General features: G+C 40.1%; 2 protein-coding genes across 25 annotated transcripts in view; one reads left to right on the top strand and one right to left on the bottom strand.

The window, feature by feature from the left end:
• Positions 1-8,896, top strand: part of LOC109476502 (neurofilament light polypeptide-like) — a 38,584-nt gene extending 29,688 nt beyond the window's left edge. For 12 of the 24 annotated variants that reach the window (XM_019777459.1, XM_019777456.1, XM_019777457.1 and 9 more), the window contains 10 exons: positions 129-143; positions 1,347-1,394; positions 2,159-2,215; positions 3,847-3,918; positions 4,319-4,387; positions 4,691-4,744; positions 5,559-5,609; positions 6,902-7,070; positions 7,699-7,843; positions 8,198-8,896. In XM_019777459.1, coding sequence (XP_019633018.1) covers positions 129-143; positions 1,347-1,394; positions 2,159-2,215; positions 3,847-3,918; positions 4,319-4,387; positions 4,691-4,744; positions 5,559-5,609; positions 6,902-7,070; positions 7,699-7,843; positions 8,198-8,326 — 809 coding nt within the window. In that variant the 3' untranslated portion in view covers positions 8,327-8,896. The remainder of the gene's footprint in view (positions 1-128; positions 144-1,346; positions 1,395-2,158; positions 2,216-3,846; positions 3,919-4,318; positions 4,388-4,690; positions 4,745-5,558; positions 5,610-6,901; positions 7,071-7,698; positions 7,844-8,197) is intronic. The other 12 variants (XM_019777447.1, XM_019777452.1, XM_019777454.1 and 9 more) reach the window with 12 other exon arrangements.
• Positions 8,897-12,263: 3,367 nt separating this feature from the next.
• Positions 12,264-21,427, bottom strand: part of LOC109476476 (keratin, type II cytoskeletal cochleal-like) — a 12,095-nt gene continuing 2,931 nt past the window's right edge. Inside the window, exons 2-13 of the mRNA XM_019777411.1 lie at positions 19,879-19,939; positions 19,219-19,314; positions 18,689-18,856; positions 18,182-18,307; positions 17,496-17,716; positions 17,014-17,126; positions 16,225-16,263; positions 15,709-15,877; positions 15,351-15,483; positions 15,012-15,110; positions 14,711-14,759; positions 12,264-13,039 (exon numbers count right to left, since the gene is read on the bottom strand). Coding sequence (XP_019632970.1) covers positions 13,035-13,039; positions 14,711-14,759; positions 15,012-15,110; positions 15,351-15,483; positions 15,709-15,877; positions 16,225-16,263; positions 17,014-17,126; positions 17,496-17,716; positions 18,182-18,307; positions 18,689-18,856; positions 19,219-19,314; positions 19,879-19,939 — 1,279 coding nt within the window. The 3' untranslated portion in view covers positions 12,264-13,034. The remainder of the gene's footprint in view (positions 13,040-14,710; positions 14,760-15,011; positions 15,111-15,350; positions 15,484-15,708; positions 15,878-16,224; positions 16,264-17,013; positions 17,127-17,495; positions 17,717-18,181; positions 18,308-18,688; positions 18,857-19,218; positions 19,315-19,878; positions 19,940-21,427) is intronic.

Here is a 21,427-nt window from a genome sequence, read left to right as displayed (position 1 = left end):
GGTTGTGCACTTAGTGTTATACATAAACTTTATTGCACAAAGTTATTACATATTTTGAATGTTACGAAGCATGAAGCATGCATTATGAATATGAAATGAATGTCAATATATCCCCGCTGCATTACAAGGAAGGAGACTCAATCGTACGTAATTAGGGTCCTTCTATACTTATACTTCTTCTTTGTCTTAATTTCATGTAAAAGCGTTGCTTGTTATGCATGCTGAAGTGCTCGTTTTGACCAATGCAACTGTGTGTTAATGTCTTCACATAGTTTTTATGTCAGAGAGCACTGCGCTTTGCTTTTTAAGACATTCTTCTTCAAGCAATAAAATGCCTTTCTTCTTAAAGCCTCTTATGCCTTATACAAGGCATAGTAACATAATGCTTTGTTTACAACAGAACATGTTTGGTGCCTTTTACATCGGTGCTAATGCATGTTACTAAGTGTGTTAAGAGTGTTGGTGCTTTTGGGTGCTATACAAACACGTTATAACGCTAAATAAACATATAACACAGTATATGCTTGCTTGGACTCTCACACATACGGTGCCCGGTGGTGCTTCTAAAAGGATACCCATTTTGGGTCTTACATACGTGACCGTATAAAACTCGGTGCCAGTTTGGTGCTAAGGATCTAAACTGAATGAAATTCTATCTTTACGCCCACTTTGAAACATGCGTAAAGGGCCTAGTTCTTCGCTATTGTGGAGAATTGAACCTTTACGTATGCTTTAAGGTATGCCTAAAGATTGGGTTTTGTGCAGTGCTAACTGTGGTGCTTTTATGGTGCTTACTGATATACATAGCTTCTATAATGGTGCCTAATGATGGTGCTGTTGGTAACGCAGCACTTGATGTCGATTCTTGGTGCCTTTTGGTGCTGGGTATGATGACCCTTTTGTTTTTGCGGCGGGGCCCAATTCGTATTGCTTAATCTAAGACATATGTAGATACTGTGAAGTTTCAGTAGCCATTGCTATTTTTGTTATGACGGTATATTCGATTCTAACTCATCATCATCACTACTAATGCACCATAAACAGTTACTCGAGCAACTGGATATGATTTTGGAAACGGTCAGACGTTTTCAGCTACCATCCACTACCTTTTGTCAATGACACTGGTGAGATATCAAAATCAGCAAGTTTTTGTAAACACAAACTGTTTATGTTATTGATATGTATCACTGACGAAAGGTAGTGAATGCTGTCTGAAACGTCTGACCGTTTTCAAAATCAGATTAGTTGTTTGAGTAACTGTTTTTGGCGTATCTTATTACCTGGATGTCTAACCGTCATTTACGTACCATCACTAATGACCTGACCTGTTCCGTTGATGACAAAAGGTGGGGCTGGCGGTGCCGGCGGTGCCGGTGGTGCCGGCGGTGCTGGAGGTGAGGTCGCTGGTTCTAATCCCATTAATCTTAATGTCATTGGTTCGAGTCTCAACTGACATCACTATAAGTAACATAATCATTCACCACTCATTCACTCACCATAACACTTCACTAGATACTAATACAAACATCAATAATTCTCTTTAATAATTGCACTTAATGTAAATAATTACCAATCACAAATAACCATCAATCAATAATTGTCTTCCAAGATCATTAACTTAATTCTAAAAGTACTTCTCAAAGAAAATTAACATTTGCAACTTGTTAAAGTTGCTGTGGTTCATCCAAATAACATCATCATCAAGACCACTAAACTAGCTCATCACGATTCTAACTAAATAGCATAATCCAGATCACCAGTTTACTAACTCATAACTGGTCCAACTAAATAACTTCACCAAGATCACCAATCTAACTTATGACGATTTTTACTAAATAATATTATAAAGATCACCAGTTTATGAACTCATAACTGGTCCAACTAAATAACATCACCAAGACCACCAAACTAACTCATAACTAGTCCAACTAAATAACTTCACCAAGATCACCAAACTAATTCTTGACGATTTTTACTAAATGACATTATCAAGATCACCAACTTACTAACTCATAACTAGTCCAACTAAATAACTTCACCAAGACCACCAAACTAACTCATAACTAGTCCAACTAAACAAAAAAACCGTCATAACATATGACAACTTGAATGTAGCAACAAAAAAGACAAATGTAACAAATGCCCTGCCCATCTCTAGCCTCAATGTTGACCAGCACAGTTACGCAGCAATCGACCGTCGTTCAGGAGGTGTCCGGTATGTATGGATATTAAATTGATAACCTTGCTTCATAATAAAACTATATGAGTCCATGATACGTACTCTCACTACAAGCGAATGATAATACATTAATTTTATGAGCAACTGACTAGGCCAGTGCCTGTTAAAATCCATTAATCCAATTGTAAGAACCCTAACGACTTAATTCTAGAGTGGGTGGTCCTGATGAAAACAAATACCATACTTATCATACACTAACATAAACAAAACGTGCTAAGTCAAGTTTGGAATGGTACATTGAAATGGTATCAAGACCTTACACTTGTAACTCCTCTTAAGTAATAAGACGGTCCACAATTTTCTTATGACACTTACTTAAGGCTGTTAATCCTTCGAGCAAAAAGATCAGTATCAATAAGAAAAGTGAACCACCAGGTACACTGAACAGCGTATAAGCAAGGTCTTTCCTAACCTTGATCGACAAACATGGACAAAACGATCCCTAAACGAGACAAGGACATAAAAGTTGCACCTAGAACTCCTTTCTAAACACCAATCATACACAATAACAGCAACTACACTATAAATGTTGACAAACTTGTCATTCTACAGTGTATAAGATTTGTGTAAGACCACAATGATATATTGCGGTAGTTGATTCAATATCATTTTTCCTTACTTGTGCCTTAGTTGTCTTCAGTTCATAGTCTGGGTGTTTGTTTCACTTCACATGGAAAATCTGTCTTCAGTTAGGCCTGATATTCCCTCCCCATCGCTTCGATTCGCTCTTTTTTTTCTGGCGCGTAAGAACACATACGTTGCAGACAGTGGTGGTGTGGTCTTGCTATGCAGCCTGTTTCCCTTCCTCTCTTCATAGATCAATACTCTGTGTATCACACACTGGCTGTATTCCAATATAAAAAAATAAGGTGGCCTGAAACCCTGAGCCTTTTCTAACCATGTTACTACAGCTGAAGGCGAGAAGCTACTCTTTGAATTTCATAGCAAGGAACTGGATTTGTCTGTCTATGGTCCTCCAGTTAGCCCCGGGCCTATTTCGCCCGGTAGCCCTGCGGTTGTTGTAAGCCCTTCTGGTACGTGTGCATTCTAAGGATTCTAAGGATTTTGGTCTTGATATAGATCTGCACTCCTTCAAGGCACAGCTTTCTTTTCCTTCCTTCCTTCCTTCCTCACCCCACAGGCTTTCCAATGCTCCTTGCAAGTCATTTTATTGCAAAGCAAAACCTCACCGTAGCTTCAATTCTTTGCGTGTTTTTTCCCACCCGGATCCGCACTCCCTGCTTTCACCAGTTTTACAGTTCACAGAAACCTAATATCCATGTAGAATGTTCAAACGCTTGCTTAAATCCAATCCTAATCCCCAATAATCCTTTGATACTAATGCCCTGACGTGTGCACTCCTGTAGATCAGAACTGACAAACCTTTCCTGCGAAGATATAGAAAACCTCAAGTGTGTTTCTTAATAAATCGTAGTTTTATCTGCTGTCTATTTTGACCCCCTGGTAGTGCTATCAGTGCCACTGTAGCTTTATATAGATAGTTCTTAGACAATCCCTTGCCTTAGCAATTTCTACTTAGTTTGCTTTCCCATTTTCTCCATATGTTCATATTTAATAGCATATGTTTTATTTGTGTGACTGATCAGTTCAAGGTTCCGGTGGGGCCAGTTATGGTGCCAGAGGAGCCGTTTCAACTACAACCACCGCCGCTAGTGGTGGTGAGATTGTCTTTAACCCTATTGTCTTTATTCCTTGTTTTTACTCATTTACCTATAGATAGATATAACGTTGACAGAATGGTTTAGAATAACTAAATGACCTGGTCTCATTACAATCTCATTGAGTGACTTTCTGTAGACTTTTTATCCTCAAGCCAAGACCGTTGATACCAATCACTGTACAAAATTCGGTCTTAAAGCAAATCTTAAAACATGCATAAAAGTTCCGTTTCTACATTCCAAGGAACACGGAACGTTTATGCATGGTTCAAGGTGTGTTTAAAGATCCGATTTTGTACAGTGAATGAAAGTATACACCACCTCATCTGCCCAATGATATGCTGCATACTATTTAATTGTTTCACTTTTTTGTTTTAATTTTTGTTGTATCGCTAATTAGTTGATGATTCCCGTGGTGCCAGTTATGGTGCTAGTGGATCCTATTCAACTACAACCTCCGTTGTTAGCGGTGAGAATTTTTCCAACTAAAATGTTTGCAATTTGATTTTTTATTTTACAATTATTTCTAACGTATTTTGGCAGAGTACCTTAAACACTTCCAACTCTAGTCATGTCACAACGTAAAGTGACTCATTGACTCACTTTATAATTTTTGCTGCTTACTAAAAATACCTTATATACTTAACGTTACTTTGTGCTACTTTGTTTTGTCTGCTCTAATATGCCAGCACTATCAGCCATCTGATATAGTACCTGTAGTGACCTTTAATTACTAGTCTATTAACTGTAACCTTCATTTCTATCCTCAAAGCCTCTGGTGCCATCCAAGGTGCCAGCGGGGCAGTTTCGACTTCTACCACTAGTGGTAAGGCCTAAACCTTCAAATCCTCTAGAGAAATGTTTCCTTCAAAGCGCAGTGTATTTGCTGATGTCTATATTGGGGCACCAGGCTTGCATTGATAGGTCCCACAGGGTACAATTATCCCATTTTAATGTAGCTGACATAATTACCAGGGCCATGGGTGTGAAAGATTTTGTGGTATGTCACATATGTTTGACTGTATCAACGTTTTGTAATCGTGTCTTCTCATCAAAAATGGCAGAAAAGAATGGACATTTTCGAACATATACTACTTATACAGGATGTGTACAGTTTATATGTCAAACAAATTTTTGTAAGTCACGTCCCAGAGAGCCAATGTCACAAAATAGTGACCTTGGATGACCTTGATTTGTCCTTGTGTGGCATCACCTGCACTTTCCGTCCCAAACTCGCTTTCTTTAAATCATTTTTCATGCATTTTACTGCTTATACATGTATGCACAAATGTGCTTCAAGCTTCAAATGAGCGTGCCCCCCTCCCCCTTTAAAACTCACATAAACGTACCTCAGCACCAAGCATTAAAAATGCCCCCCTCCCCCAATGTCACTGCAAGCATATGTTATGCACAGCACCATAGCTTTACCATGCATAAATGAATAATTAAATGTAAGATTCAATATCAGCAACATAATCCAAAGTTACAGAAACTTGGCACCAAGCATAATGCGCAATGCCCCCCTCCCCCATCACCGTGTTACAGGCAAGCACAATACTTTTAAGGCACAGCACTACGACTTTATATCATGTGATATACACAACATATAACCACCTACCCCTTCCCTGTAAACATTGTAGGTGCCTTTGGTGCCGGTGGTGCCTCGGGTGCCCTGTCGGCTTCAGCGTCTGGTAAGAATATATTGTGTATCCCGTTATTATATCTTATACATGAACATACACTTCACCATACATGAAGGGGTTACCAAAATCTACAAGCAGATATAAGGAGGTGGGTTGTGTGGCGTTTCGGCAGAGCATTCGGCTCAGAACCAAGAGGTCCCGGGTTCGAATCCTGCCAAGTCACCAACCCTGTGCCCTTGAGAAAGGCACTTTACATTACATTCCTCATTTCGCTCAGGTGAAAATGAATATGCCAGAATGATCATTATCATGATCGTGGGCATTAAATGAAAACGGAACCAGTCCAAACCAAGGCTCAGACTTATTCTTAGTGTTTTACTACATTTATTGCTTTTTTTGGTATTACACATTTAGTAGGAGTTAACAAAAGTGCAATATCAGTAAAAGAGTACTGAATTGTGCAGAAATAGGCGTGAAATTAACACAGAGAATGAGGCGAATTCTTATATCTGCTTGGAGACTAGTTGTCATTGACGTTTAGTGTGATAATATCACATCAGCATGGTTCAAAAGCAGGTAGTGTTTCCTGCTTTGAATGAATCAGATTGTGTTTTGGTGTTGGGTTGTGCTTTGAGTATGGCAATGACAGACTATATGCAGTTTGTTTTCCCCTAGATACTTTTCTTTGGTAAAGGTAGCCACAGATTGCGAGCGGTGCATTCGTGAATGTGCAGGACATCAGTAATAAATCTTTGCTGAAAAAAAATGTCTTCAAAACCGCGGGATTTCGTGAGCAGTGTTATAACGTCTGTTGTGCTATGGAACTATAAAGAAACTAGCTCGATTCTATGACAAGAATTCTTATCTCAATGATAGCATACAATAGCGCTTCAATCTCTATCCGTACGGCTTTATACAGGGGAAGCGTTGGTTAAATGATACGATGGCCCCTGTTTTCAAGTTTTGGAAAAGCCTTGAAGAGTTCATGCTCATACTACAATGTGCATATACGTGTTAGCAAACATAGCTTGTATTCGAGCTCTCATTCGAATATATGCTGTCATTTTACACCACACATACAACTGCTCAAAGTCCTATCTTTAAGTATAGCTTGAAGCATATACGAACATGTACGTTAAGGCTCAAATTTGTTTCACCAGTGTGAAGGAATCTTTACGTAGGCTTTAAGATGTGCTCAGATATTGAATCTCATGCATAACGTCTGCATAACGTCTCCATTTTCCATTTGAATGAAGAAACAGAGCCTTTACGCATGTTTTACAGTGTTGCTTAAAGCTTTCGTGTTAGTACTGTTGTTGACTTGTTTACCTATCCTTCAGGCGAGGCGAGTAGGAGGAAGAGTGGTTTCGTCAGGATGACCTTCAAGGCTGACGACATCCGCACCATCCTCATGCGCTACGCCTTCCACATGACCTTCCGCCTGTCCAACATGGCGCTGACGGAGCGTGGAGGCAAGCTGTACCTGGAGGAGAAGAGGGCAGAAATCACGTATGTACAGAACTGATGACGTTCTCACAATTCTTATAGATGCGTAGTATTCAGATAAACAGATAAACTCTTTTCAATCTCACAGATGCAGAGAGACACAGACACAGACACACACACACACACACACACACACACAAAGAGAGAGAGACGGAGAGAGGGGGTGCCAAATAGATTGACAGAGACAGATCGATAGAAAGAGACGAATACATACAGGGAGACACAGAGAACGAGAGAGATACAAACACACAGAGAGAAAGAGAGAGGGGGGAGGATGCCAGATAGATTGACAGAGATAGATCGATAGAAAGAGAAAAGCAATCTGACATCAATGCAGATACAGCGAGAGGGGCAGGAAGAAAAAAAAGAATGATGGACAGAAATACAGAAGAAGACACAAAGACAGAAAGAGAGAGAGTTGAAGACCAAATAAACAGAGACGACAGAAAGACAGATGAGAAAGACCAGATGAGAAAATGAGAAAGTGTCGAACAAAAATACATACAGGGAGATGGGGCAAAATGAGAACAGAGAGGGGGACAAAGAGAGAGAGGGGGGAGAGATTGATACTGTATTTAACGATAACAACGTCAGAGCAAAGTGATTATTAACCCTACTTTGTGTATTACAGGGACGACCAGCTGTGGAATCTGAAGGATGATACCATCATCAGCAAGTCGGGCAACATGGCCCTGGAAGTGTCCGGAGGACAGGCAAGGAAGAACGCAGAAGTCACACTGGCGAGGACGTCAGGGTCCACGGCTCAAAAGTGGGGGGTAAGGATCATGATAATTATATTTGAATGAGATGAAGTTAGGTATAGATGCTTGTCTTTGACGTATGACTTAGAGTAATCATAATTAAAATGCCTAGTGACCATGTTAACACCCTGCAACACATTCATGCCCCCTCCCCCTAAATTTGTTCCCAAACACCAGCCAACCAGGTTCGGATAACGTTCGAGAGCACTCTGCCACGCCCACATCTCTATGGGAATCGAAGCGAATTTGAGTTAAGTTTGAGGTCAATTTGACCCCTGAACACGCACTTACCATATGCACACTAGTACTGTAATCCAATCATGCCTGTATTAGCAAGCTGTTCTAAGACTTACGTCTTTTCAACTTCAGATTGGCGCGGATGGCCTTCTGACAACCGAGCTCGGCAACCTGGTTCTAGACGTGAAGGACGGCAAACTGGTGTTGAACGATCGCGACAAGCTGAGCCGCCAGGACTGGGACCTGCAGATCCACCAGTAAACACCCGCTATGTCAACACAGCGATCCCAGCAGTCACCGCGGCTAGTCACGTGACGAGAGAAACCTACCATAGGTCATAGGTCAAACTTAGAAAAGCAAAATGGCGCCAGTAGATCAGTATCCACACAAGGATTTGATTTTTTTAGAACCTGATAAAAAAATTATCGTAAGAATAAGGTGACTATTCCGGGGGGCAAAGTGAAAGGTGTAAGAATTATATGAGCAAAGTAAACGGTGACATTTTGGACTGGCTGTGTTAATTCGGTGATAACCTGCAGTTATGTTGCTATTTTTTTAAATCTTCATTCTACGGTATATTGCATTCAAAAGATAGATTGTTTCAAAATTTCATACGGTGCAACTTTGGTGTTACTCTCAGAAAGAATGTGATATGATATGAATTGATATGGCTAAATTTGTCAAGCTGTGGTGTTATATCAGAAATATTTGTCATTGTTGCTAACAAAGCACATGTTAAGATAATAATATTCAATTTGAGCAAAACAAAATGATACGTGCCTTATAAGCACCCGTTTCGGAATGAATAGCAATAAAATATGGTTACGGGAACGACTATTTGTCTGTGCTTTTTATCTGAGTAGATACAATATTAAGCAGTCAACTTCTTTGACCTTTACTTATCAGAATCTTTTAATAGATATAAAATAATATTACTGAAATATGAGAGTACTAGATAGATAGTGATAATAATAATATAGATACATCTACAGTCCATAGATTTGAAATGATTCCGGAAGATTCGAGGACCACTTCTCAAATAGTGAAGTACAGAACAGGGTCGACTGAGACATAGGTCCGTACGAAGATCTCCTAACCACAGTAAAGAAGCGGAGACTGAAGTGGTATGTCCACGTGTCACAGTCATCAGGACTAGCCAAAACCATCATGCAAGGAACAGTACAAGGAGGAAGAACGAGGGATAGGCAACAGAAAAGATGGGCTGATAATATCAGAGAATGCACGACACTATGTGAAGCGTTGAAACAAACAAAAAAACGAGAAAAGTGATGAAAACTTAAGTTGTTAGATCTTCTGTGGTGTCAAAAGGTCAAGTAATAACTGATAGAAGAGATGAGATAGATAGTAGGGTAAATACTAAATTGCAATGCTACTAGATTGATTCTGAGATTTCTACTGAAACATAAAGACACTACAGAAATATATAGTGCAGATATATGTTAGCTAGATAGATGGTTACACAGTATCAATATGCACAGTATATAGTAACATCGAAGATGAATATAAACTGGACCGTTTTGACATATACAGTCTAAGATCTTCCATCGTGTTACTCTAAACACTTGTTGCTCAAAGTGACACAATCTAACACCTTGTAAAATCCCCACAAGTGGACAACATATAGCCAACTGAGCTAACTATTGACCTCCAAACTGTCATGTTAATATATTCAGCTTTACAAGCAAATGCACAAAAGGAATCTTCAAACGTGTTCAATTTTACCTGCGGGCACCGCATGTAACTTAGCAACCGAGCAACGTAAGTCAGATTTAATTGGCCCTAGGTTTAACACACCAAAAGTAACAGGTAGTTTTAACAACATAAAGCTATGAATTGCAACACGCGAACACTAAAAAACTACAGGTATGTGCTTCATTCCAAGGGGCACAAAATTAAGTCGTTAAAAAGTGAGTTCTTAAGGTCTCACTATCTCGTGATGAGGGGTACTTAAAAGGGGCGTAACCCACTTCGGCTGATGCAACCCTTCCAGAAGACACCGTCTATTCATCCGATCTATTGTCATTTGTTCACCGTGCCATACAAAAATAATTAACGTCAGTGCACAGTACATTACACCACATCAGACAATCATATCTTTGTCTCTTTAAAACATGTATTTAAAAGTTGTCTTTAAAAAACATATGCCATATCACTCAGCGGGTAAGCAGCCTTGATTTTTAAAGGTCTTTGGTTGGTAGGGTTTCTTTCAAATGGGTATCAGTTTTTAAGTGGCACATTTAGAAACGCAGACTTTGTTAAACATATACATCGGGACATTACACGAGGGGGTGTGTCCATACAGGTGACTGGTACAGGATAGGCGTTGACGTAGGTCGAGGACGACAAAAAAACGTCTATACTCGACGTGACGAGACAAAACTCGTCTACTCACGTAACAGGGATCATCTATCCGCCACCTTGAAAAAAATACATCTATAAAGAGATCTCAAATACAACTTCCCCAGTAAAGTGCACTACTGCATATTTTCCTGTACAGTGTAGTACTAGTAAAGATAGGACAATATTTCAAAGATCTAGACGCTAGAAATTCCACCAATAATTTGAAAAAAAAAACATTTTCATCCCATATACTATAAATGTATCTTGTAAGGTAAATTAGTCTCTTACTAATATCATGAAAGTTCATCTGTGATGGTAGTAAACATAGTAAAATGATTGTACTTGTGTAGGAATTTAGTTGAGCATTGTACTATGGTCTCTTACTGTGTTATACAGCAAAAAAATTATTATATGTCTAAAATGTGCCCTGTAGATGTGTAGCTGCGGTAGAGATCTCTCAAACAAACTGTGTCTCAATGTGAATGATATATGTAACCCTGCACGTATGTTATAATGGGTATATCCGGTGTTTGACCTTCTATGAGTCAAGATACCAGTCCCACCCTAAATGCCATTATTTAACGCTAATTTGCCTTCAAAAAGTGACCTTCTACAAGGGTACAGAACTGATTGGTCGAGAATAATCACACTATCTCAATGTTATTGACCCGTAAGTTTGGACATTTAGCTTCATCAATGGCAGAAGAAAAGGCATTAATCGAAGGTTAAGTGCCAGATTGGAAGATTATTGTGCAAAGAATGGGAAAGCCGTTATTGTGATATTAATGATTATTGTGATATCAGAGATTTGTACAGAAAAACGACCTGATATCTACCTTCTGTTGCCTCACTACAGAAATTTATTCGTTTTTTTGCTTGTGTATCCTACCAAAACTTCGCAACTATTCAGTCGAATTTTTCCACTAGTACCGACCTTGCCGGAGAAGGGGGAGGGGGGCGACGTGTGCTTCGAGAACATTCTGAGCTCGTGTATCAAACATGACGACTGCGCATGCGTATACAGCCCTTCCCTTTAAAATTCAAATAGTACCTGCCGCCATTTGCGTCAGAAACAAATGGCCACAAGCTGTCGACTATCCTGGACTGACAAGAAAAAAAAAAGATGGCCGCCCTTGTTTTGATTTATAACTGCCTTTGATGTTTCACTCACGGCCCATTTGCTTTCTCAAATGTCAGACATCTTGATTCTGTGTCTTTTGATCCTTTAAGTATACTTCGGAACTTTAATTCTTTGCCCCAAGTCTTATTTAAGTACATCAAGTTTTAGGTAGTATCCAGCCAATTTTCTAATAAACACCACTCTTCTATGTGTGAAGAATTTGTTATTTTTCTGGTATCATTATCATCGTTAATTGTGTTAAACCGAGATCTACATATCATAGATCGAGTTAATGTAATCTAGTAATGCTAGTTTTGTTTCTCTTGACTGAAACCAGTGCTTGAGAGGCATAAGAGCCCAAATGTGATTAGTACCAAAATGTTCATGTGATTTAGGCAACGTGTGAATGTTGCGTTTTACTATATATAGTGTTCGATAATGACCTAAAAGTGACACTGTCTCGCTATTTTACAGCTATTTTAAGATTTATAGCTTGTATCATTTAATGTACCTCTTGATACAACCTGTGTCTTTTTATTATTGTTATACCCTTTCATTGTGTTCATAACACAGCCACAGCCACACACACACTCACACACACACACACACTCACACACTCAGATACACAGTCACACACACACTCAGATACGCACACACACAGATACACACACAGATACATACACATTATTCTAAGAATTGATCTAGCCGACGATAGTCTCTGTAGAAAGTGTTGCCTTTATTGAATGAGCACCCGATGCGAAATCCTTTTTCCCGTTAGAGCTTCATACAGCAACAAGTCAAACAGCTATTACATTCTAGTAGTCTTACACCAAAGCCGCCCCATACATAAAACACATCGTAAACATTACCATACATCTTAAACATCATCATGTTATTAAATCCTACACAAGGTACCAAACCGATTCATACGCCTTTCTTACAGTTAAAATAGCTGTGCTAATTGTGGTACCAAGGAGCGTTACATTGCATCAGTAAGTTACTTCGGTGCATAGAAGCATTGCATTCAAATCAGCGAGTCAAAAGCCTTGTGGGCGTTACAAAATAGTGTCTTGAAAGAGTAATCAAATACACTGTCACCGACTATGGTCCTCTTTTTTTTTGGTAGTTTTGTATCAACTGCTAGAGTCGAAACTTAAGACAGACAAAGCCGTTGAAAGAATCTATGCATTCGTGTAACTTGTTAAGTTCTGTAGCTAATTTGCATAATATATTTATTAATCTTTGCCTTACAATAGATTTTAGACAATAAAAGCTTTGCCGATCACCTTTTTGAAAGTAGACACCGAATGAGCATAGAAAATAAATGGATTAAAAGATAGAATGCGAGTGTTTTTGGAGATCTACTTTTCTCTTAAGGCGGCATCTTCCCTGCCACTGAATGAAATTCTTTTTCTTAAGGCTTTGCAGGACTTAGTGTTGGAATCATCCTCGCTTTTTGTTGTTGGCATCGTCACCACTCGTTGTGTCTCAGTCTGTGGAAAGAAAGAAAAAGTACATCTTCAGAAATTGTTCTCTGTAGTGATGACTTTTAAAACTGAGACAATTTCGTCTTTCTTTTTTTCACAATAGTATTATTTTCTTCTCAAAAGAAAGTGGTCCATGCTCACACAGCATGACATTGCTTGTAACCAAATGATAAGAATGTGGCAAAAAATCCGCACAACCACATGCGCATGGTGAAAAGAAGGAAAAACCAAGCGTGATTTCAGCGTGCAAAACTCTACTCCTAAACTACTGGCTATAATGCTGAGCAAAACAAACAATTAGGACTTCAGACACACTTGAGAAGTGTTAGAATATAACACAAAATGGTTTTTGAGCCCCTTGTAGTTTGTTTCTCTTCCCTCCCCCTTTATTGAAATTTCGAGACAAGATCTCGTCTTTTCTCGCCAAATCTCGCGGGACTTCTAAAAACTTTTCTACGTGTGTCTGAAGCCCTGCATTGTGTGTTGAGCCATGCCTGCTGCGATGCACACAGATCGTGATGCCTCGAATCCCTCCTCTTTGAATCAAAGAAAAAAATATGTTCCGCGTAGCCCAAATGTCACAAAAGGCTGGGCTACTACAACTGTGTTCTTTCGACTTCGTTGTTTGGTCGTGTTGCACACAAGAGCGGCACAGCAAACGTGCAAACACACATAAAAAGTGTGACATTCACTGCTCAAAATCCGATCTTAAAGCATACCTTAAAGCATGCGTAAAGGTTCCATTTTCCTCTCGAGAAACAGAACACTTTACGTTTTGCTTAAAGATCACATTTCTCGCAGTGGTATTTTTTTTTCTCGTGAAACGTGCGTAAGATGGAATGGTGGCAGAAATCGTGACAGAAAGGATGACCAGAAGGAGGAATTTGTCCTCATCTGAAGTGTGCACATCACACAAAGGAAGAGAAAACAGAGCTTTTGTATGCAAACCTTCACCATTGCCTTAATAAGAGGTGGACTTGCTGCTGTAGCTGTACGAAGTGGTAACGGTGGAAGTGGATGCTAGATAACATGAAGCAAATACAATACGTACAAGCGTTACATTGCTGTTTTGTGGGATGATATTCGTCCATCGACGATATGGATGGAGAATGATGAAATGATGCCGTAATGATGGCATAATGGATGAATGGATGGATAGAGGGAGGGATGGATGGGTGCATGAAGGAGGGATAGGCAAAGGGTGACGTTGGAAATGAGGGGGATAGGTGAATAAAATAACAAGTTAACAAACACCGTGCACTAACGTTGTGGCATACTCCTGCATAGCATGCAAAAAAAATGTAGCATGCAAACGTAAAATGCACATCACCAACCTATATCGTTGGTGCATTCAAAAAAATGAAACGCTTTTGCGTAGTCAAATACCCACTCACCACGACTTGAAAGTTTTTTGACCCTCACTGATCTGGCTATTGTGTTGCATTAAAAAAATTACATTGGAAACAGTTCGGTTACTACACGGGTAAAAATTATGTAACATCTTGGTCATTCAAAAAAGGGGACCATGCATATTCTATATGTCTCACATGCAACAAGATTCGCCCCCCTCCCTATCTTGAAATATCAAAAGATCTCATCTATTCTCGCAAAATCTCGCGAGGTTTCTGCAAATCACACATTACAGAGAGGTAAAAACGTGTCATCTGTTGTACTTACACCGGAGGGTCTCGGCGGAGGCAAGACCGTGAATCTCCAGGTCCCACACCTGCAAAACAAAAGCCATAAATATCACTCACATATCGCAAATTTCACATACACAATTCAAGTAAATGTTACAGTAAAACTGTTGTATTCTTCTGGCAGATACGTTGCATACTTTGAGTCTGATTTAGCCCACATTGATTAACATCAATAACAAAAGTTCACTTGGATGGTTCTTTACCAAATTTCCTTTATGAGAACTAGTTGGCTGGATGATTAGTTAATGAGTTGAGTAGAATAACTAATTGAAACTTACAGCATCGTCGTGCCTGTTGTTCAGCACCACCTTAGATTTCGACTTCACGTCCAGGACCTTGCTGCTTGACTTGGAGCCAATGAATCCATCTCCCTTAATCTGAAAAAAAATAATATGACATTTAATCATAAGCTACAAAAACTTAAAAGAAACAATGAGGGTGGTAACACAATCAAACCATCCGATCTTTTAACTCCATGATCAAACATACAGCTATCTTGAATTGCCCAAACAGTTCTCGTCTATTCACGTCAAATCTCGCGTTATCCGTCCACTCCCGGTTCTTCAACTCTTGACCTTGAGATCACGTCAGTTCACGCTAAGTCTCGCGTTACTTACGTCCCACTCCTGGGCCTTGTTTCCGCCTGAGGCCTGGTCAGCAACGATCACCTTGTCTCCCTTCACCTCCAGGGCCAGGTTGTTGGCCTCGTTGATGATCCTGTCGCGGCTGAAAGACCACAGCTGCTCCTTCCTGCAAGTCGAGAAAAAAATTTGATTAGCCGCCATTTTGAAATTCCCAGTAGCGTTTGCACCCGGTGTTGATTTCCTTTATTATGTCCTCAACCAAAGAAGTAGATAAAGAGTATGTGAAATTTGATACCAAAATCTCTATACCACTATAACTTATATATAAGTATCAGTCCCTTCGCATCTACGAAGATCTCGCCTGTTCACGTTAAATCTCGCGTTAACTTACTTCTCGGGGTAGGACCTCTTGGCCACGTTGATCTCGGAGCCCTTGCCGCCAGCCGCCTGCAGGACCAGATCATCCTTGCGGTAGATGAGATAGAAGCTCTTTCCCGCCAGGATGCCCATGATGTCCTGGCTCTCGATGGTCAGTGTGACTTCACTCCCAGCATGCATGTCTGGTACAACGAAGTAAAGATATATCAAACCCCTGTTTCGAAATCTACTAATGCTATGCGATGATTTGCTTGGCTTTTTCTAGCCTGGTATCCATCCTGATGTAGCTCCGATCCTCACCAATTAAAGGAGCAAACCGGAGCTAAAACAATACGGATACAAGGCTGTTTTTTCATCTTTAAGTGTATGATCACCTCCCCCTCACCGCTTCCCAACACCGCTGCATACGCTGTTGATGTGACATTCGATAGTAATACATATAGGATATAGGTATCGTTTAACGCGGCACCGTTCCCATTTTCCCCGGCACCATGTTCATGGTTTACCGACGGCATGTCGGTTTACGTACCACCGTAGCCGGAGGAGGCACCACCGGCACCACCGCCTGCTGTTTACAACACAGTTGGTTTTAATGACAAGTTCACAAACAACAAACAAACAAACAAACACTGACTGTTAGAACGTTTTACACACGACAACATTACACGTTAAAACATAGCAAGAAAAGCACGAAATCAACGTCGTAAGGTAGTTTAGGATTAGAGGTTTAATTCTGTTAGAATCACTGCGTGAAATTCTATTTTTACGCACAACTTAAAGCATGCGTTAAAATTCTTCCTTCTTTGAGTGGAACCTTTACGCACGCTTTAAGGTATGCTTAAAGATAGTACTTCGAGCAGTGAATGTATCAGTAACGTATTAAAGACTTGGAGTCAGTGTCAAGAATACTTACCGCCTCCGGCCCCAAAGCTACCGGCACCACCTCCGGCACCGTAGCCCGAGGAACCACCTTTCATGTGTCAGTCAACAAAAGTTATCAACAAAACGTCAAAGAAAGAAACACAAAGGTTAAGAAACAGATAATAACAATAGTAAACGTCGTTATACAGAATAGAAACACAAGAGTGCTATTGCTAGTGAGTAAAACGAAGGAACAAGGTGCTACGTTATAAATGGACAATGGATGGACGAACAGCAATTCCAGACGTCAACAAAAACACAACAGAACGAGAACAAACACAAGTAAAACTTACACAAGGGTTGAAAAGTCAATCAGAAGGAAGAAACGTAAGCATACACATCGAAACGGGGTTTCTCAAATGTTAATTACGTTTATAATGAAAAGTTGCAATCTTACCAGCGCTGCTGCTGACAGTCTGACTCATGCTCTTGGTCTGGGACATGCCACCACCACCGCCGCCGCCGATGCTCAGGGAGGAACTCATGCTTGAAAAGTCAAAGTGACCCAGCCTGTGAAAGCAAACGGACAATGACTTTAGTTAAGAGACAATAACATCAATTGTAAAGATTCAATTCTATATGTATATGATTACCCATTACTACACATTTGTGGTGAAGAATGCAAAACTTTTTTCTCGAGAAAAAACTCTCAAAAACGTTCAGTTTGCATTGTATTAACAAGAAAAACATCTTATTAACAAGAAAACTTTTAGTTTGCATCGAATTAAAAAGAGTTTTTATTCTAATACAAAACGTGTCTCTTGAAGCAAACGTTCAGAATCAAGTGGAAACTACAACTATGATGGCGCCGAAAGATAGACCACACAACCGGAAGTACGTCACAGAAAGACCACACAACCGGAAGTACGTCATGGTTACCTGTCCTCCTCGTTCTCCAGCAGCTTCCTGTAGGCGGCGATCTCCACGTCCAGCGCCATCTTGACGTTGTGCAGTTCCTGGTACTCCCGCATCTGCTTGCTGATCTCACCGCGCAGACGCTGCAGCTCGGCCTCCAGCTCATCAATCTCCTTCTGCTTGTCGGCAAGCTTCTTCGCTCCGCCCTCTTCAACGTTCTTCAGCTGCTCTTCCAGTTGGCGGTTCTACAAGACAAGATATTCGTGAATATTTTCATCAGGTTGTTGAATGATTAAACAGAAAAGTTCTTTACTCACAACCACTTTGTTTTAACACGAGTCATCGTTTCGATGACCGTCTGCCTTCCTCATCAGGGCTATCATCAGTCATGAAGATGTGGTTGTGAATAAAGATATTCAAGAAGGAAGATAGTATGCGATGCAGTGCTCGAGTAACTAGCATAAGACAGCGTTTAGCTTATGATAAAAACCAGACACACCTAGAGTGAAGTCTATCAGGGCTTCCAAGCCATTGCCTTCACTTGTTGCAACTTTATGAGATGAAGTGACCAGTGTTTAAGTAAGTTGTTGGTTTAGATTTTATGTAGGGAACTTTATCAATAGTTAAAACGTGATTATAGTTCTATTTTCATGCAAAAATTAAAATTAATCTCATCTGTCATGAATGATACACGTTGTTTCTTGTCTTACCCTGTTCTTCATCTGTTCGATCTCAGACTGTAGCCTGGCGATCTGGTTCTGGTACCTGGACAGCTCCGCGCGCGCGTCTGCGAGGTCGTTGCTGTTCTTCCCGGAGCTCCTCTGCAAGTCCTCAAACTGGAGATAAAGAAGATAGAATGCATAAAATAACAGGAACAAACAAAAGAATGACCAGTATTTCTGTTGTAAATATGATGCTTAAAGATACTGTTAGACATAATGTAAGAAGCAAGCCGAGGCTTTTAAATGTGGACACTGTTTTCATGAATTTCTACAGCAGTAACGACTTTCCAGAACATCACACCCTTGTCCAGTCACATGACCTGGGTGACCTTTGACTCTCATGTCACGTGACTACCCTTCTGAGCTGAAGAAAGATGGCGAATGTCTTTTGAAAGATTTTCAGGCTGAACATTTTAGTTTAGGCAAGGAGGTTAGATATACTAAGTACCTCCTTGGTTTAATGTTTTCAAAGAATATTAATGGGTTTGAGCTCACCTTGGTCGCATACCAGCTCTCTGCTTCCGCCTTGCTCATGCGCGTGAGCTGCTCGTACTGAGCCTTGACCTCTGCCAGGCAGGAGTCAAGGTCAACATCCGGGGCACTGGTCGGCTCCAGCTCGATCATGGTGGAGTCCAGGATCTGGGCGTTCATGGCCTCGAGTTCCTGTTGAGATGAGACAAGCAGATTATTTACAATGTATACCGCCGTGTTATACATGTAACAATCACTAATAATTGTAGAACCTATCATTGCTACATAAGCCTTGAAAAGACACAATAGAAACAGCAGTTGGCTTGTTTTATGGAGATGATTCTTTAATACATAATGATTACTATATTCAGCACTTAAGCAATTTTTAAAGATATGCAAGAACAAGGATGGTCGTTGATGGACATTTATCCATCTTTTTAGTTAGTTACGTATTATTTTGGTGGCGGTATGAAATTGAGTCAACAAATTGCGCGTGTTGCCACCAATGAATGTAGCATTTACAAAAGAAGTACATGTAGAGAAAAGATACTTACAGCAGCGTACACTTCCTTCAAGAACTCGATCTCTGACTTGATGCTGTCTAGACGAGCCTCAAGGTCAACCCGGGTCAAGGAGGCCTCATCAAAGTCCTGAAAAACAGACACACATACATAAGAATATGCTGCATCCATTTTATCCAATTTAAGTTTTACTAAACTCTTTCACAGCCTCAAAACCATATCTAAAAGCATACGTATGGGTTCCATTGTTTCCAGTCGAGTGAAAAACCTTAACGCATACTTTACTGTTTGCTTAAAGATAATTACATGCACTTTTAGAAGAAAACCCACTGATAATGCTTACTAATTACATTTACTACAAGATATACCAACTTTTTTTCTTTCATTTGGTCTTTGGAACAAAGCATTGTTGGTCAGGAGTAATTTGCATAAAGAATCGCTGTTTTGGGTGCTCACTTCCTTTGATGACGTCATGTCTATTTTGACCTCATTTATTATTCCACCCGGCCAACACAGGTGAGAGAAGTTTCTGCATAATTTATGAGGTCCTCTCCCGTATGACTCTTTGTGAAAAGAGCTTGCTTTGCTGTAGCCACGCAACCTCTAATTATCCTTCAACCCCCATCTTCAGATAAACTATATAGTGCCCTTTTATAGAGGCCACTTTCCCCATAGTGAAAGTTCTTAACTCACCGCTCTGATCTTCTTGATCTCTTCTTCCAGACCCTCACGAGTTCCCACCTCATCTTCGTACCTGGAAGAAGCAGAAATAAGAAATAGGTTTAAGTAAATTGAATCTCAAAGGAACAGACTATGCACATGCATCGCTATATGTGGAAAATAGGAAAGTATACTACGATTGGTATCTATCTTGTTTATGATTTTAAGTGGTTAAACAGTACGTTTCATTAAAAAGTCAATGGTTTATGTCAATGGCTACTGAATTCTTTATTGTGAATGTTAGATACGGACAAAGTATGAAAGTATAACATTTTGCTATTTTCAGTACAGCACATCTACCTAACATGATATCTAAATGTTCATTATGCAAGTCACGTTAGTAGTGTCTTCATTTGAATAATTCATTATTGAAAGAAGCTACTTCAGTACTGTCACCGGGGTGTTTAAGATCTCTTAAGAGCTAACGAAACGCGTTCTGACACTTCGGTGACCGGAACGATTCAGAAGCTTTGTAAAGACGGGGTCACCCGAACGTACCGAAGCTAACTTCTATTCTTTGTACTTCGTTTCTCCATTTTAGGACTCTCTTTTGTCCCATTTTTAAAGAGCTGCTGGTTGTGTACGCTTGCGGGGTGAGTTAGGGTGGGTTTAAAGGGGCTGATTGGAAGAAAAGCCCGTGCTGTCTTTGATTAGAAAACCCCGTAGAATGTCGAAGGTACCGAGCAGAAAGGAATGTCCGGCGTACTGGACAAACCGGTTCTACCGCATGTCATGCGCGCTGCTTCGGCCCGGCATAAGTCAACCGGCACGCCGTTTTAACTAGAAAAAACTCTCAACCAGCTGTACATTTTAATCCCTTAAACTTCTTTTCTCTTTTGCCACAGAAATTCATTCAATTAAAAGTAAACCTAGTGAAGTCTACCTAACTCAATTTTCCATAATGCAGTTTGGACTAAACGAACCAAATCAGGGCAACATTCTTTGAGTTTGCCCCAAGATTGTTTTTGGTAAACTTAGCAAGCTTGAAATCGTTGGCAATTTTGTACAGTGGCTACCAGTATTCTTCAGTTACTGAAACTGGTGTTTAAGTTTCTACCACGTTAAAAGACAGTCAGTCTTAGAACTTTGGAGCGTTTAATTTTTGTATGAAAGGTCTTCAACTCAACAATGAAATAGATATTTTGCTTTGGGGGTTGGTAGTTTGTAAGTAAAGACTTGAGCTAGAAGATACATGGCGACATGGGTTGTAAGCTTGCACAGAAAGGTCATTCTTTTACACGCCCTCTTCGGGCCAATCAAAAATGGCGGACACCCCTGTTCCGCACATTCCTGAACTTTTCAGCTCCCAGCATGCATGACAAAGGCGCACGCCCACACGGCAGTTTACGTTTCCTTTCCCCTCCTTTTCCTCAGGAATGCGCTGTTCATTTGAGTTTTGAAGGACAAGATTATTCAGGTGTGGTTTCTTTCCGGTAACAGGAAGGAAAACAAGAAGTGGGTTCGACTTGAATACTTGTCTGACATGGTGTCAAATATTTTGAAAAAAAAAATCTAAAAAGAG

This window comes from Branchiostoma belcheri, unplaced genomic scaffold (genome assembly GCF_001625305.1).
Source record: "Branchiostoma belcheri isolate BF01 breed outbred unplaced genomic scaffold, Haploidv18h27 scaffold38, whole genome shotgun sequence".
In the NCBI taxonomy this organism is placed as follows: Eukaryota; Metazoa; Chordata; class Leptocardii; order Amphioxiformes; family Branchiostomatidae; genus Branchiostoma; species Branchiostoma belcheri.
The sequence above is the reverse complement of the archived record's forward strand: the minus strand, read 5'-3'. Positions and strand labels throughout refer to the sequence as shown.